This window comes from Neltuma alba, unplaced genomic scaffold (assembly GCF_004799145.2).
Source record: "Neltuma alba isolate B1F8T4 unplaced genomic scaffold, ASM479914v2 tig00011274_pilon, whole genome shotgun sequence".
Lineage (NCBI taxonomy): Eukaryota > Viridiplantae > Streptophyta > Magnoliopsida > Fabales > Fabaceae > Neltuma > Neltuma alba.
The window spans coordinates 442,143-458,492 of NW_021635984.1; the positions used below are offsets into that span (position 1 = coordinate 442,143).

At 33.7% G+C, this 16,350-nt stretch overlaps 3 protein-coding genes across 4 annotated transcripts; all 3 read right to left on the minus strand.

The window, feature by feature from the left end:
• Positions 1-4,430: 4,430 nt before the first annotated feature.
• On the minus strand, positions 4,431-7,373 carry LOC114763314 (flavanone 3-dioxygenase 3-like). Of its 2 annotated transcripts, none has more exons than XM_028952938.1 (4): positions 7,169-7,373; positions 6,344-6,502; positions 5,838-6,085; positions 4,431-5,090 (listed from the first exon to the last, which is right to left on the minus strand). In XM_028952938.1, the coding sequence occupies exons 2-4, from the start codon at positions 6,458-6,460 to the stop codon at positions 4,499-4,501; spliced, it is 957 nt and encodes a 318-aa protein (XP_028808771.1). In that variant the 5' UTR covers positions 6,461-6,502; positions 7,169-7,373; the 3' UTR covers positions 4,431-4,498. The 2 variants fall into 2 exon arrangements, with proteins under 2 accessions (XP_028808771.1, XP_028808772.1); XM_028952939.1 differs by having other exon boundaries at positions 7,156-7,373.
• A 922-nt stretch (positions 7,374-8,295) lies between these two features.
• LOC114763313 (flavanone 3-dioxygenase 3-like) lies at positions 8,296-9,843 on the minus strand. The gene is made up of 3 exons (XM_028952937.1): positions 9,560-9,843; positions 9,218-9,468; positions 8,296-8,999 (listed from the first exon to the last, which is right to left on the minus strand). Exons 1-3 carry the CDS (start codon positions 9,674-9,676, stop codon positions 8,411-8,413), a joined length of 957 nt encoding a protein of 318 aa, XP_028808770.1. The 5' UTR covers positions 9,677-9,843; the 3' UTR covers positions 8,296-8,410.
• Positions 9,844-13,551: 3,708 nt separating this feature from the next.
• Positions 13,552-16,169, minus strand: LOC114763316 (50S ribosomal protein L4, chloroplastic). Its single transcript, XM_028952940.1, has 2 exons — positions 15,187-16,169; positions 13,552-13,878 (listed from the first exon to the last, which is right to left on the minus strand). Exons 1-2 carry the CDS (start codon positions 16,040-16,042, stop codon positions 13,841-13,843), a joined length of 894 nt encoding a protein of 297 aa, XP_028808773.1. The 5' UTR covers positions 16,043-16,169; the 3' UTR covers positions 13,552-13,840.
• Positions 16,170-16,350: the final 181 nt, after the last annotated feature.

A 16,350-nucleotide genomic window follows, 5' to 3' on the forward strand; every position in this document is an offset into this window, starting at 1 on the left:
CAGTCAAAATTAAGTTGAGGTAAAAAAAAAGTGTGAAACTCTTGTACCCATAAAATATGCTTACTTGGGTTGATATTTTTGTGGGTGTACATGTGTGTGTGAATGTCCAACTTTATATACTACCTCTAGTCTTAATTATAAGATCTCATTTGTAAACTATAAACAAGATCATGTAATTAGGACTAAAGGTAGTACAATAAAATTGGCACCGATATCTAATCAAACCAACTAAATAACATATAGGTCTAGGGATATGGCGTCTGAAGAAAACATAAAACGATAACTAGATATATAGACTAAACAACCAAAATTTTGCCACAAAATTAATTTTTCAGTTAGAGAAAACATGGCTTAGGTTAGTTGCTCCATTTACAAATGCTATCATTTGATTAAGTGGCATGCAACATACTGTCTCTAGTCCTTAATATAAGAGCTAAATAATTAATTTGCATATATTAAGAAAATTAGTTAAGTTAATTATTTGTAATAAATGAGTATTAGTTTCCTGAAATATCTTTATTAATCATGTGCATTAGAATGGAAACTATTTAACGTGTACAGTCACTATGAAGACTAATTTAGAGGAAAAATGAATAAATATGAAAAACATGGTGAATTTGAGTATTATATTTAGGACCGAATTGAATCTCTGATTAGCTCCTACATTTAAGACTTGATGTGGTATAATTTATATAAGGCTTTTGGCAAGCGTATGTTGTCAACTTAATTTCTAGCTTGAGTGGTCTCTGGTGATGATCGTGATAGCACATATAAAAATGATCGAGATGAGACAAAATTTCGTGCAATCATATGCGGGATGGAGTATAATTAAGAACGCATAGAGACATAGAGAATTTAAATTAATGGTCCATTATTGGTCCATTTAAATGGTCCACAAGTTCTTAACCATACAAAACTTGGGAAGATATTAAGTTGATTTATTGACTCAACTTGAGCGAGAACACTCTGGTACCCATACAATGTACAGATTCATCCTTGCTTGCAAGTTGATTTTTTTTCACATACGTGAATATCAATTTTTTCAAATATGTGAATATCAATTGTTTTTCAAATACAATAAATTTGACACTACTAAAAAAATTAAAGGTAAAAAGTACTTTCCTTTTAATAATAAAACAACGTACATCAAATGGTCAAATTATTCGAAACTGAGAATAAGTCTAGTTGGCACTACTTGACTGCCAAAATAATGCACACAAAATTACGTAAAATTCCTATATCAAATGACAATTTCAATTTAATTGAACATTTTAAAATTTTATAAACTTTTATTCAATAATTCAATATACATTATATGTGTGCGCGCATGATATGCATGATCGAATTCAAGAACACAGAAACAAAGCATTTAAATTAATGGTCCATTACTGAGAAATTCTAATGGTCCACAAGTTCTTAAACATATAAAACTGAACTGTAAAATAATAGATAAAATTACTATAAATTTCAAGAAAGGAACATAATCCTTAAAAAGTCTAACAAATGAGCAGTATAAACCTACTAACATTTTCTATACCGAAACTTGTCATTATATGCTGTTAACTTATTATGAAATTTTTAAGTAATTAAAATCTTTTTTTAAATCTCATAGTGATTCTCATATTATCAGCGTAGTTCAAAATAAAATGCCAAAGTTTCCGACCATTTAATAAAAGCAAGACATTAAAACATTATGTGAGGGGTGTGTGGGTGTAAAGCACAAAGACCATATTAGATCACCTTCCTTTGCTACGCCATCACCTCGCCCAAAAAAAGAGAATGTAAAAGGCTACATATACCACCATACCAAAAAAAAAACAAAAAATGAAACAACCAGATTCTTCTTGTATATTATAGGATATACAGTCGTTCACATATTCCAACAAATAAAAGCTAGACATGCTCTTTCACGAGATTCTTCTTCAAGGTATCAATGAACCTTATTTTTTGTGTGCCATTGCTTGAAACAAAGTCAAAATACTCTTCGACGCTAGATTCTCTGTACAGGCATGGGCGTTCTTCATCCACCAGCATTATGTTAATTAAGCAAAATAGTAGCAGTATATCATTATGTTCATTAAGCAAAATACGCAATTATGGATCATTTTAGATAACCTTAAACCTTGCAGTGAATCTCATTAAACTCTTACATTTGCCTAGATAACTCTCCTACTAATAATTTTATTCGTTACTTATTTAGAAGGCTTATATACATATAACTCAAAGCTTCAGGGGCCGTACATGCATACAAAGATACAATTTGAATGGTACATAATTTGATAGCTTGGGTTTATCCATATGGAGTTGAAAAGTTTTTCTTTTTTCTTTTTTTGGCCAAAATATAGAGTTGAAAAGTTTAGAAGGGTTTGCTATTAATCTTTAAAGCTTTATCCATACATAGCTAAAGGTATAGGGAAGTCTTGTGTAATTTAGTATTTCTTATACTAGAGAAATATGGTTTTGGTTAATTTTTTATAAATTAATATAATAAAGGCTTGATCGGATATAAAATCCCTATCCTTGGATTAAGTAGCGGGGAACACATAACTTACATGAACCTTGTGATAACCCAAGATATCAGGTTATATCTTGAGTGTTCTCCCTTAATGAGCATGGTAATGGTAATTTACATATAAAAGTGATCAAAACGAGACAAAAGATTAATTACACAAATGCCAAATGAAAAATTGACTTATGCTATGTGTAGTTCACTTAAAGAACACATGCAATTTTAACATTTAAAGTAATGGTCCAATTGATTGGTCCACAAGTACTTCATAAATACATAATAACTACGGTCAAAATTAAGTTGAGGAGAAAAAAAAAAAGTGTGAAACTCTTGTACCCATAAAATATGCTTACTTGAGGGTTGATATTTTTGTGGGTGTAGATGTGTGTGTGAATGTCCAACTTTATATACTACCTCTGATCTTAATTATAAGACCTTATTTGTAAACTATAAACGAGATCATGTAATTAGGACTGGAGGTAATACAATAAAATTGGCACCGATATCTAATCAAACCAACTAAATAACATATAAGTCTAGGGATATGGTGTCTGAAGAAAAGATATAAAGATAACTAGATATATAGACTAAACAACCAAAATTTTGCCACAAAATTAATTTTTCAGTTAGAGAAAACATGGCTTAGGTTAGTTGCTCCATTTACAAATGCTATCATTTGATTAAGTGGCATGCAACATACTGTCTCTAGTCCTTAATATAAGAGCTAGATAATTAATTTGCATATATTAAGAAAATTAGTTAAGTTAATTATTTTTAATAAATGAGTATTAACTTTCCTGAAATATCTTTATTAATCATGCATGTGCATTAGAATGGAAACTATTTAACATGTACAATCACTATGAAGACTAATTTAGAGGAAAAATAAATAAATATGAAAAACATGATAAATTTGAGTCTTATATTTAGGACCGAATCGAATCTCTGATTGGCTCTTACATTTATGACTTGATGTGGTATAATATATATGGCTCATGGCAAACGTATGTTGTCAATTTAATTTCTAGCTTGAGTGGTCTCTGTTGATGATCGTGATAGCACATATAAAAATGATCGAGTTGAGACAAAATTTCGTGCAATCATATGCGTGATGGAGTATAATCAAGAATGCATAGAGACATAGAGAATTAAAATTAATGGTCCATTATTGGTCCATTTAAATGGTCCAAAAGTTCTTAACCATACAAATCTTGGGTAGGTATTAAGTTGATTTATTGACTCAACTTGAGGGAGAACACTCTTGTACCCATACAAGGTACAGATTCATCCTTGCTTGCAAGTTGATTTTTTTCTGCCCCATATACGTGACTGTCAATTTTTCAAATATGTGAACATCAATTTTTTTCAAATACAACAAATTTGACACTACTGATAAAAATTAAGGCAAAAAATATTATTCATCTTTCCTTTTAATAATAAAACAACGTACAACCAATGGTCAAATTATTCGAAACTGAGAATAAGTCTAGTTGGCACAAAGTGACTGTTAAAATAATGCACACAAGATTAGATAAAATTCCCATATCACATGAAAATTTCAATTTAATTGAACATTTTAAAAAGTCTAACAAATGAGCAGTATAAACTTATTATCATTTTCTATACCGAAACTTATCATTATATGCTGCTAACTAATTATGAAATTTTTTTAGTAATTATATCTTGTTTTTTAATCTCATAGTGATTCTCCTATTATCAGCGTAGTTCAAAGTAAAATGCCAAAGTTTCCGACCATTTAATAAAAGCAAGACATTAAAACATTATGCGAGGGATGTGTGTGTGTGTGTAAAGCAAAAAGACCTTATTAGATCGCCTTCCTTTGCTACACCATCACCTCGCCCAAAAAAAGAGAATGTAAAAGGCTATAAATACCACCAACCAAAAATTAAAAAAAAAAAAATGAAACAACCAGATTCTTCTTGTATATTATAGGATATACAGTCATTCACACATTCCAATAAATAAAAGCTAGGCATGTTCTTTCACGAGATTCTTCTTCAGGGTATCAATGAACCTTATTTTTTGTGTACCATTGCTTGAAACAAAGTCAAAATATTCTTTGACGCTAGATTCTCTGTACAGGCATGGGTGTTCTTCATCCACCAGCATTGGAGCTGGCCTAACTTTTTCCTCTAATGCAAAACTGCAGAAACTTGCTATGGAAATTCGATTCTGATCTGCATTATTACTAATTGTCGCTCGATGTGTCACGCTCTTATATATTCCATTGCTCATTACTTCCATTTGATCTCCCAAAAGCACTAACAAAGCTCCTTCAATTAATGGCACATCAACCCACTTGTCATTAGGGTTCTTAATTTGTAGCCCTGGATGACTCTGAAGTGCAATAGTAAGTAAGCCATGATCAGTGTGGGGAGCCAAGCCTGAAAGAGATTGTGGCTCAGAACAAAGGGGATAGAAGTTCACGAGCACGACGTGCATTCCTTGGTCGATTTCTCCTTGTATGTAACTAGGGTTTAATCCTAAGCTTTTTATAACAATATCCATTAGTAGCTGGTTTAGAGCTTGCACTGCCACCACATACTCTCTCATCTTTTCCCTGTAAAAAGCATGTTCAGTTCATTCATAATCTCAAGTTCGGCTTCCAGAGGGATGAAATCTTTGAACTATCGTACTCCCAGTTTCCCCCCTTGTTAAAAAAGTTTAACCACAGTTGCAGAAACTGCAGCTAAGCCTGTTGTTAAATCTTAGGGGATATATTTCTATTTCTAGCACAACAAATTATTCTTGACACTAGTGACTCATAACAATGCGCCCCATTCGAGAGCTAACAATTCCATGGCATTTCACTTGGCATCTTGCTACTCAAATTCCATGACAGGACAAGTTCAAAACGAGATCCCAACCCAAAAGTCTAGCCTATTGGGAGGGAGAATGCCATATAAAACTCGCTTCTCTTGTAAAAACCCTTGATATGGGACTCATAACAACAAACAGGAAGCCAATTTTTTGGATGATATCAATAGCCACCTGTGGAGAATTTTCACTTGGTTTAAAGTGTTCGCATTGCACTGGCTTAGGGAGGATGAGAAATGAACTTGCTATCAATTTGTCATTATGGCTAAAATATATATATAGTTTGAAGAGTTATGATTATTGATTTTACCTGCATGATCTCGGGAGAACATCTCAGATATGAAATCAACTACAACGCGTTCCATATTACACTTGAAGATGATGAGTCGGTTAAAAAAATGTTGAAATTTTAAAGACCCTTGGTGACCAACACTATGAAAAAGCAGAGTTAATTGAATGTGGCAGAATGATAGTGTTGTTCATTACTTACTTGTAATTTGAAGGATTTGAAGGCCACATATGGATCCAATGTGAGATTGGATGACAGTAGAGCTTGAGGAAACTTCTCTGTAGGTAACCTTCTCTGTGAGGATTTGTGATGTTCGTCCCATATCTCACAGGCTTATAAATATCATCTGAAGCAAAACTCATCTTTTCCTCATCAGACATGTCAAAGAACTCCATTGAAGTGTCTATGGCATCTTTGATAACAGAGTGAGAAACTCCATGATTTATAACCTGAAAACAGACAAACTTTAAGGTACATGCACAGTTACTTGTTAACAAATAATAAAAATATGAAGAATATAATGTGGTTAGGTCGAGTAGAATGAACTTAATATTCCTTAAGTAAGATCATGGATTAATATATTTTAAATGATTAAAAAAAATTACATTATGAAAATTACCTTTATTAGATACGACAATACATAATCTGACTCAATAACAATACATATCAGCTAGTTATGCCAAAAACAGTTTTATATACTTCCAAACCTGAAAGAAACCAATTTCTTTACACGCAATCTGAATTTTCTCAAGTGTTTGAGATCTTGAAGAATGATCTTTCAAGGAGGAAAGATCTATCAAAGGAAGGTCTGTGGTCATACTCATTTGCAAAAAGCCAGCTAAGGAAAACCTGACAGAATCTTATTCCTGAAAATTCATTAACCAAAATTCGTTAACTTACAATTCAAAATATATATCCTGTTAGAGTCAAAACACACAAATCAACAAAGGAACTGAGCATTCACAAATTACAACTCAATTTCACGGTACATGCAACTTGGCTTGCTAAAGTAGTTTATGAATATGAGAGAAAAAATGTTTCACTTTATTTAAAACTAACTACAAAAGATTCTTGAAAGAACAAACTATTTTAAAATACTACTGTGAAACTTGTAATCATCACCAAACAGGACAGGATTCTTTTATAAACCAAGTTCTTTAGTCAGGGAATGCCACAAGACAACATAGAAATTAATAATAATATCAAAATTATTGAGAGAAAAATTTATTGAAGTTTCTCATCAACAGGACAATTGTGTGCTTTTCCTTAAATTCGCCGGATTTATTGTCGAAGAATTATATACGCTCCGCTAAAGAAGCATGAATCTAAAAACTTCAATTTTATTTTATTTTAATGGCTACAATCTACAGATGACGCAACCACAACTGCAACAGAAGGGAAAAAATTCTCTTAGAATAAGAAGGAAAGTTGGACGATGTAAACTCGGTTCTACTGGCAAGTTTCAGAAATTCAAGATAATAATTGTTAAGTATATAGGACAAATTTGTCAAGATCTTACTTTACTTGCCTACCATGAAAGCATTTAGTGGCATGCTGCTTCCCTCTGATGCGTTCAATCAGGTTGATCAATCAACGAAGAAAGAGGATGAGACTTGAGCTAGTACGGAAAAGAAAATGAAGGTCAGATATATGTGTAAGAGGAGTTTGAGAGGTTTGCATGTAGACACAGCTTTAATCTTTGGATTCTCTGCGTGTAAGAGAAATTGCTGAAGCACGCATTTCTTTTTTTTTTGTCGATTGGGAGGAGAAAGAAATGATTTATTGTTTGACTTAATCGAGAAAAGTTCACATGTTAAGGCAGACCAATCGACAAAGAAATCTCACGGACGTCTCAAGACACGTAGAATTAAATAAACATATAGATATAGGATCTAGATCAGAGGTGTGTATCTCTAAGTGCACCATGTGTCGTCCTCTTTTTTATTAATTTAAAAATCACTACTTTTCTAAAATGATAAGGTTGATTGTTGGATTATTAGAGTAATCTCTCGACAATTTTAAATTTATACAAATGCAAGTTGGAGCGTCTGCTATATTGGAATGAAGGTTTTAAATACGACACAACACACTTATTATTTAAGAGACTTAACTAATGTTAAATTTGCATTATTTTTTTCCCATCTTTCTCTGGTTGGCATGTGATGCCACAATCGAAATCACAATACGTGTATTTTACTTTGTGAAACGTGTAAGCATCTATGAGAAAGCCACACACTTAGGAGATAAACTTTTAGGTATTGTTGTTATTTATAATATCAAAACAGTATGAAGTCATTAAAAAAATAAAGAAATATCGAATAAACACTCGACAAAGTTATTGAGTCAGGACTTTTTTTGTTAACAATTTATTCAAAGATTTAGTCATTGACAGGCACAATAGTATCATGTGATCTATGTAGCTAGTCTCACCTAATCAGATAACACTCGTTATAATTATTGCTGCTCTCTAGCATGCCTTCAGACCAAATTTTTCTGATATCACTCTATATTAATTATCACAGTCCGTGTTCTTTTAGGACACGGACTTGCGACCAAGTACTAAAGTTGTACTTACAGTTAAATTTAAATTGACCATTCCACATAGCCAAGTGAAGATATATATATATATATATATATATATAACTAAATTAAGGAAATGAGAACACAAAACACTTGCACATAGATTACAAAAGTACTCGCTTACTTGTACACACTAGGATATACAGTGTCCCTTACAGATTAATGAACCAACCAATAAATGAATGCTACTATATCTATGCTTGTCCTTTGACAAGATTCTTCTTCTTCAAGGTATCAATGAACCTTCTTTTCTGTTTATGATCACTACTTGACAAGAAGTCAAGAAAGTCTTTAAAGCTACACTCTTCATATAAGCTTTCACATTCTTCATTTACTAACAATGGTGCGGGCCTGACTTTTTCCTCTAATGCAAAACTGTTAATACTTGCAATGGAAATTCGATTCTGATCTGAACTAACAGCTTGATGAATCACACTCTTGTATATCCCATTGCTTAGTACTTCCATTTGATCTCCCAAAAGTACTAACGATGATCCTTCCGAAAATGGAACCTTGACCCATTTATCGTCACTGTTCTTAATTTGTAGCCCTGGATAGCTCTGAAGTAAGATAGTAATTAAGCCATGATCTGTGTGAGGAGCTAAGCCTGAAGTGAGGTTTGGCTCAGAGCTTAGTGGATAAGAGTTCACGGCCACAACGTGCATGCCTTCTTCGATTTGTTTTTGTATGGAATTGGGGTTTATCCCTAAGCTCTCAAGAACAAGATCTGTTAATTGCTTTTGAAGATCTTGCACTGCCATCACATATCTCCCCACTTTTTCCCTGTCAAAGTTCAGATCAAACTGAACATAAGTTTCAGGAATGGAACCGATGACACACTAGATTCGCCAAATTTGATTCATTTGTAATTAAATTGGTTAAAACAAATGAAATCTAGAGAGACAAAACTAACAAAAGCCTTCAAGAAGTGCAAGATGCAGAGTTGAGATTGGATGAGGTAATAAAAGGCTTCAATTAGTGTCAGCAAAATCATATCTTACTTGTAATCAGGAGGGTTTGCAGGCCAGAGATGGATCCAATTTGAGATTGGATGAGAATAAAGCTTGAGGAAACTTCTCTGAAGGTAACTTTCTTGTTTCACATCATTCCTGATATTCGTTCCATATCTCACTGGCTTAAAAATATCGTCTGAAGCCAGACACATCTTCTCCTCCTCTGGCAATTCAAAGAACTTAATTGCTGTGTCTATGGCATCTCTTGTAACAGACTCCGAAATTCCATGGTTTACAACCTAAAACCCCAGAAAAAGAAAAACAACCTTAACCTCTATTGATACTAGTTAATGAAGAGTGTCGTGTGTGCGTGTAGATATATACAGATACCCGAAAGAAACCGAGGTCTTTGCAAGCAGTCTTAATTCTTTCAATTGACTGAGACCTCGAAGAAGGATCCTTCAAAGACGAAAGGTCTATCAATGGAAGGGTGGTTGAAGCGCTCATTTTTCTTAACAACTCAACAATCACAGTTAATCTCACAAGAACCAGAAGATAATATATTGATTGGTCAGAAAACAGTATTGATCAATTAACAAAGAGAAAGAGAATGAAGTATGAGCAGTCCAGAAAAGAGAATGAATTCAGATATGGACAGAAGCTTCTGGTTTTGATCTTCGGAAGCCGCAATATAATAATGGAAACAGACAGATGTTACAAAAAGGCCGAGCAACGAATGATGTATGTTTTGGTAATTGCACTTGCAACTACTCATGAAGAATTCCAATGTTGAAGACACGTAACATTGTGACAGGCAACCTTCACGGACTCGAAACAGACCTATAAAGAAATATATGTATATGCGTGCTGATGACAAGTGGTGGATTTTTGATTATTTTAACCACCTTCGGCGTGGATCTAGCTTATGTTGTTGTTAAAAACTACAAACTAGCTGTATCTTAATATCTACCGATCGATATCTTAAGATCTTGTTTATAAATTACTTCCTGCATATTTTTTTGAACTAATACAACCTTAAATATCATTAACTATGTCTTAAAATTTAACAACTTTTTTAACTTCACCCCATTTAGTATATATTATATCTCATAAAAACAAAGTCTATTTAATAATAAATGAAAGATAAAATTGTGTATTCCCATAAAAATTTTACTGATGTAACTTGTAAATTAGACCAAAAAAAATTATTCTTTTTCTGCTATCGGAGAAGTATCAATATTAATGTCAAATACATAGAATTCAATTCACCCTTGAATGTCTTCCAACGCTCAACGTACATTTGACCATAAACACATGCGAGTAAACTGACTACTTAATTAGATGAATGGCAATAGTTTCAAGTGTTGGAACGTTGATGCTGTTAACTTCAATCAATTAGTTAAAATAATTGAGGTAAGTTGAAGTTTTTGTTTGAATTAAATTAACCCTCCTTTAATTTCCGCTTTTTCAATTATCACAATATCACTTGACGATCCTGTTTAATTAATGTGGTTCAATTTGGAGAATACCATAGTTATAATTAATGGGAGCGTAGCGATCGAGAGGAACTATGCATTGGGTGAAAATAGAAAAATAAAAAATGATAATACGCGTAGAAAAACTTGAAATCTTTATATACTCTTGCATTTAATATAAGACCTAATTGGAGAGTTAATGTTAGTCCTATATATAAGACATATTTGATATGTTTATCAATTCTTTTTCAAATTAACCTTATTAATATTCTCTCAACAATAATCAAGCAGAGAAAGGAGTGAGAAAATTGAGAAAGATGTCTAGCGTGTTTTAGGAAAAAAATATATCATACTACCCCTGGTCCTAAATATAAGAGTTAGTTGGAAGTTTTAAATATAACACTTCAATTCATTTTGTCTCTTAAATTTATAATGTGTTTTCAAAAATATCCCTGATTGTAAGGTTATGATTGAATAAGAGTAATTTAGAAAAATCAACATACATTTATTACAAATAACTAATTTTTTTAATCTCTCCAAATTAGATATCTAACTCCTATATATATTAAAAATTAGAAGTAATATTAATTAATTTAATTAATATTTTTAATCTACTCAAATTAATTAGTTATATGTATCAGTTAATTTGAACAAGTCAAATGATATCACAGGTGGGTTCTACTTTTCTGTTTTCACTTTACCAATGTTCCTCTGGGTTTCATATCCGTAGGGTGTGTTACGCCACCGAATTGAGCGGTTCTTATTTATAAGTCGGTAAATACGGTATTATTACATTTTTTTACAATTGTTCTTATTTAAAGTTTGATATAATTTTCTTTTTTTTTTTTGCATTCTCACAATGAAATTCATGATTTTAATATGATTAAATTTAGAGAAAAAAAATATTTCAAATAAATTTAATAAATTAACCATTTCTTTTTTATTCTGTTGAAATAATTGAATATGGCTTATAATAGAGTCAAGAGGAAGCATAAACAAACAAACCAAATTCTTCCTTTTAGTTTAGTGGCAGGGCACCAGAACTTCTTCTTCTTCTTTTTTTCCCCCACTACTCCTTAGTGCCTGTAGTGTTGTTTTGTATGTGATGAGGATTCTTTTCAGTTGCAGAATGACATAAGCACCCCCGGGGGAGGGGGGGTTTCACCAAATCCACACCACCCACAGATAAACTTTTTTATTCCTCTCTCGACCTACACTGCAAGTTTATCTAAAAGTGAATTCAAATCAGAGCACATGAAATTTCTTATTCTCTGTATGGGCAAGGCCTTCACATGAAATCATGAGTGGTATTTTTGTCTTGGGACGGTGGATCTATTTGAAACCATAATTCAATCACTTATAATGCCTTCGTCTCCATAAGGCAAAGTCCATCTTATTAGACGGTGTTGGGAGACTCTCAGAGCAAGGTTTTCATGGAGCAACCTCAGCCAAAATCTTGCCTCGGATCCTAGATACTATAACAACTAGACAATGAACTTACTTTATTCCAAAATACTACTCCTCCAGTCCTTAATATAAGACCCATTTAACTAATTTAATTAGATTAAGAAAGTTAGGTAAATTAGTTAATTATAAGACATGCGACACGTTTTTCCTAAAATACTATAATAATCTTTCTTAATACCCCATCTTCCTCTTCTACTTGATTATGGTTGAGGGAGTATCCATAAGGATAATTTAGAAAAAATTGATAAATATGATAAATGAGTCTTATATTTAGGACTAAAACCAACTCAACAACGGTCCTATATTAAGGACCGGAGGAGTACTTTTAATTCTTAATACAAGAACTAGTTTGACTTTTAATTTAATCCTAAATACATGACTCCAAATCCATTTTGTCTTTTATATTTATCTTTTTTTTTAAATACTCCTTGTAGTAGTTACACATGTTAAAGATTTCATCAAATGCTAGTTTTAACTAATATGCATTATTAGTAAAAGTATTTTACGAAAAACAACACCTATTTATTACAAATAATTAACTTAACCAATATCTTTAATCTCTATATTAAGAACTAAAGATAGGAGAAAAAATCAACCTATTTTGTCTCTCAAATTATAATTTTTTGCCCAAGATACCTTTACTGATTGCGCAAATTAAAAGAATGTCCAATTAAGAAGTAATTATAATACATATGATTAAAGAAGATAAAATATATTTATTACAAATAATTAATTTAACTAAAGTTTTCCTATATCTACAAATTAGTTATTAAGCTATTATATTACAAACAGGAGGGAGTATATCCCATACACACAATGAATTGGCACTATTCATCTCAAAGTGAAAAGAACAATGTTAGAAAAATAAATGATCCATAGAACAATTTCAAGCCCAGTTCAATGGCTTCTATCTCATGGATAATATCAATGGGGCAACTACACAGGTTGGGGGAAGATTTTCCCTCAACCCAAGACCATGATGTACTGGCCCAAAAGAAATTCATGCATTGATGGGGTCCGAAAAGAAACCAAAGTCCATGAGAATATTATTGGAATGTTCTCAAATAATATAATTTTATTTCTTTCTAACATATGTATCAATAGTACTAAATAAAAATACCAAGTCCTATTAGCCTGCTATATTAGCTTGAATTGAATAATTAATTCATGAACAATGCCCCTATCTTTTGATATCTCTAGTTTTGTTAACCCTACGGAATCGCAAGATCCAAATTACAAACAGAACAATTTAAAACCACTTCTAATCCTACCAACAATTCATATTTTGGAACTCGTCGAGCACTGTATGATCTGAATCTTGTACATAGAGAAAATCGCATTAGGACAGCTATCTAAGATTCTTATCACCAATACACATGCATCAACAGTAACTAAAGAAGATCAGGAGCCACGGCAAGATGTAGCGGACGCCTCAACAGATTGGGAGCGAAACAAGATCCTCTTTCATAAAAGGAGAAGAATTAATACAACAATGCAAGGATAAGACTAATACACAAGATTCTTCATTATACATACAATGCATGAAAAAGGGCTATGTGAAACAAAATCTTTGCAATAGACCAAACAGAGCAGCATGCTATACAGCCCGCAGAATACCATGAATGTTAGTGGCATAACGGAGCAGATCCTAAAGGTAACCTGGGTTTGAACCCCTCAGTAATGGAGATGAAAACAAACATGTAAATGGTACAAACAATACTCCAGATCCTTAATCCACCACATCAGCATTTTCCTCTCCCCCAGTTCCTGCATATCAAAACGTGAACGAGTTCAGCAACATACCACTCAGAGGTCTGTGTCCCATAAGTTGTCATAATGCACTGATTTGGGTACGCATATTTGATATCACATGATACAGCAAGAGGGGCAGAAATATCTAACAAGAAATCATGAATGATACAATGAAGAAATCAAGAGCTCAGTTAGGAGGAAAGCCAACTTATGCCATCTATGAATAGATGCAAGATTCATGCCAATGGGAGTAACCAAACACAGGCAGATAACAGAGCATTAGTTCCATCCATCCCATTACCACATGCACAAGTTAGATATAAGTAACCACGAACAACTCGAATGTTCAGCATGGAATTGAGAGCAATTCTATAGAAAGATCAGTCTCTCAAGTAGTTGAACTTTTCAGTTTTCATCATTAGATGAACTTTTAGATTACACCTTTTAGTTAAAAACTCTTAAGATTCAATTGGGAAAGTGCTCAAAATCTCAAGAATGGAGCTTTCCATAGAATTACCCCAGAATCTATATGGTTTACTGTCCACATAACTAAGTCCAATTGATGAGCGATGATTCGTTTGCTTGGTGATCAGGGTTGAATTGAAGAACTATCGTATAATTTGTCTGAGCTACTTTAATAGAATATTTGGATTGAAGAAAAATTTTATCGACCAGATGGCATTTATCTTCTGAGGATGGATGAAGAATGTTATGCATGTTGAGTCAGAGTAACTCTTTAAACATAGCTAACAAATTAATGGTGATATTTTCGTATTTCAGACCACAAGTTTTTCAGAAAGCCAGACTTTTTTGTACTACATATTTTCCACTGGCATTTTGCAAGTATCCTCCCTAAAGAAATGGAGGGAGTCAATCTCTCGGATCTCACAGGCATGTCATTCTGATCCAAAGCTCATTTAGAGCAACAGCGAAGTCATCATGCATAAGCAAACAAAATCAATTTTCCAGGCATGTTATAAGAAACCAAATGTAAGAAACAATTACTTCAAATTGTACTATAATGAAGATGAAATAGCAGAATTCAACACTGCAGAGTGCCTGTAAGAGGCAAAATTGACAATGTAGCATAGAAAAAACGTCAATATTGCAGCCGAGACACATCCATGTTAAAAATTGGAGTTATGTTGCTTTTGATATATTATGCAATAATCCAAATTGCACTTACATCTTGTTTTGTCACAATGTAACCAAATCCACATCAATGTATCAAAATAGATGCTTCTTAGAAATGCAGTCATACTAAACCACAATGAATTATACTAAGATCACAACTTTATTGTTAGTTATATACTCAAAGCTTACCTTGGTCACCTTCCCCTCCATCTTCACCATCTACTTCATCCTCATTCTCGTCCTCAGTGTCTCCTACGTAATCAATCCCATATCTCTCATTCAAATAATCCACAGCAGAAGGCGTTAGCACCAACTTATCCGCATTCAATACATCATACAAATTAAGCGTTCTAGGCGTCAACATCTTCAGAGTCCCAATATTCCTACTCGAAAGCCTTAAATTATCCGAAACCTCAGTCAGCAAGAACATAGCCTTCTCCTTTGGGTCAAGCCCCCACCTCTTCATTGCGGCAATGAATTCCTTCGTCTTAGGCTTCTCAAACTTATCCCCAAATTCTTCCACAACGATCGTGTTCACCACCGCGCTAGATAACGCCGTAGAAATCGCTAATCTCTTCTCCTTCCGATTAATCTTGATGCTCCAGTCCCTAGGCTTAGGCCCAAACACGACCCCTCCCCCGGGTCGGAGCGGGGTCCGATTCGACCCACGACGAGCACGGCCGGTCTTCTTCTGCGGGTAAGGCTTCCTGCCACCACCACTGACCTCGGCGCGTGTGAGGGTTGAGGCAGTGCCTCGGCGCTTGTTCTGGAGGTCAGTTACAACAGCGCGGTGCACGACGGCGCGTGCAGTATCGGGTGGCGCAGTTTTGAGGTCGAGAGCTGTTTCGCCGACCTTTTCGCCATCAAAGGAGAGGACTGGGAGTGTGGCGAGCTGGGAAGTAATGGAAAGGGATTTAGGGGAGGTGGGGATGAAAGAATTGGGTCTGAATGTGAATGAAGAGAATTTGTTGTGAGAGGAAGATGACGAGAGGAAGATAGAGGATGAGAAGAAGGAGAAGGATGGTGTGGTCGCAGAGGAAGCCATATTCGTCGGACAGAGTGGAGAAGAAGAGTTAAAGGACTAGAGCCAGGACTGGAGGAAGGGGATGAGTTCGTCGACTCTATCCGTTTAATTTTTCCTTTCTTTTTTTGTTTTTTTTTTGTTTTTGTTTTTGCTTTTTTTTTTTTTTTTTTGGTTTTCCGCCTCTCTGGTTTGCCAAAAGATGAAACATCAAAGGTTATCCCTGTTGATTCCCCGGCGACGGGATGGATCAAAACACTGTTAAAAAATAGGGAAAATGACAGAACAAGACCCATCAACTTACAAAATTTCAAATCAGAAATTCTCAACAA

Bases quoted from the DNA above. Each gene is read 5' to 3' on its own strand.
- LOC114763314 (XM_028952938.1), bottom strand. From the start codon at position 6,460: ATGAGTATGACCACAGACCTTCCTTTGATAGATCTTTCCTCCTTGAAA. The intron at 6,086-6,343 runs GTTTGGAAGTAT...GTCTGTTTTCAG, and splicing joins AAGAAATTGGTTTCTTTCAG to GTTATAAATCATGGAGTTTC. The intron at 5,091-5,837 runs GTAAGTAATGAA...TGCTTTTTACAG, and splicing joins TCAAATCCTTCAAATTACAA to GGAAAAGATGAGAGAGTATG.
- LOC114763313 (XM_028952937.1), bottom strand. From the start codon at position 9,676: ATGAGCGCTTCAACCACCCTTCCATTGATAGACCTTTCGTCTTTGAAG. The intron at 9,469-9,559 runs GTATCTGTATAT...CTGGGGTTTTAG, and splicing joins AAGACCTCGGTTTCTTTCGG to GTTGTAAACCATGGAATTTC. The intron at 9,000-9,217 runs GTAAGATATGAT...GAACTTTGACAG, and splicing joins GCAAACCCTCCTGATTACAA to GGAAAAAGTGGGGAGATATG.
- LOC114763316 (XM_028952940.1), bottom strand. From the start codon at position 16,042: ATGGCTTCCTCTGCGACCACACCATCCTTCTCCTTCTTCTCATCCTCT. The intron at 13,879-15,186 runs GTAAGCTTTGAG...TTTGATATGCAG, and splicing joins TGGAGGGGAAGGTGACCAAG to GAACTGGGGGAGAGGAAAAT.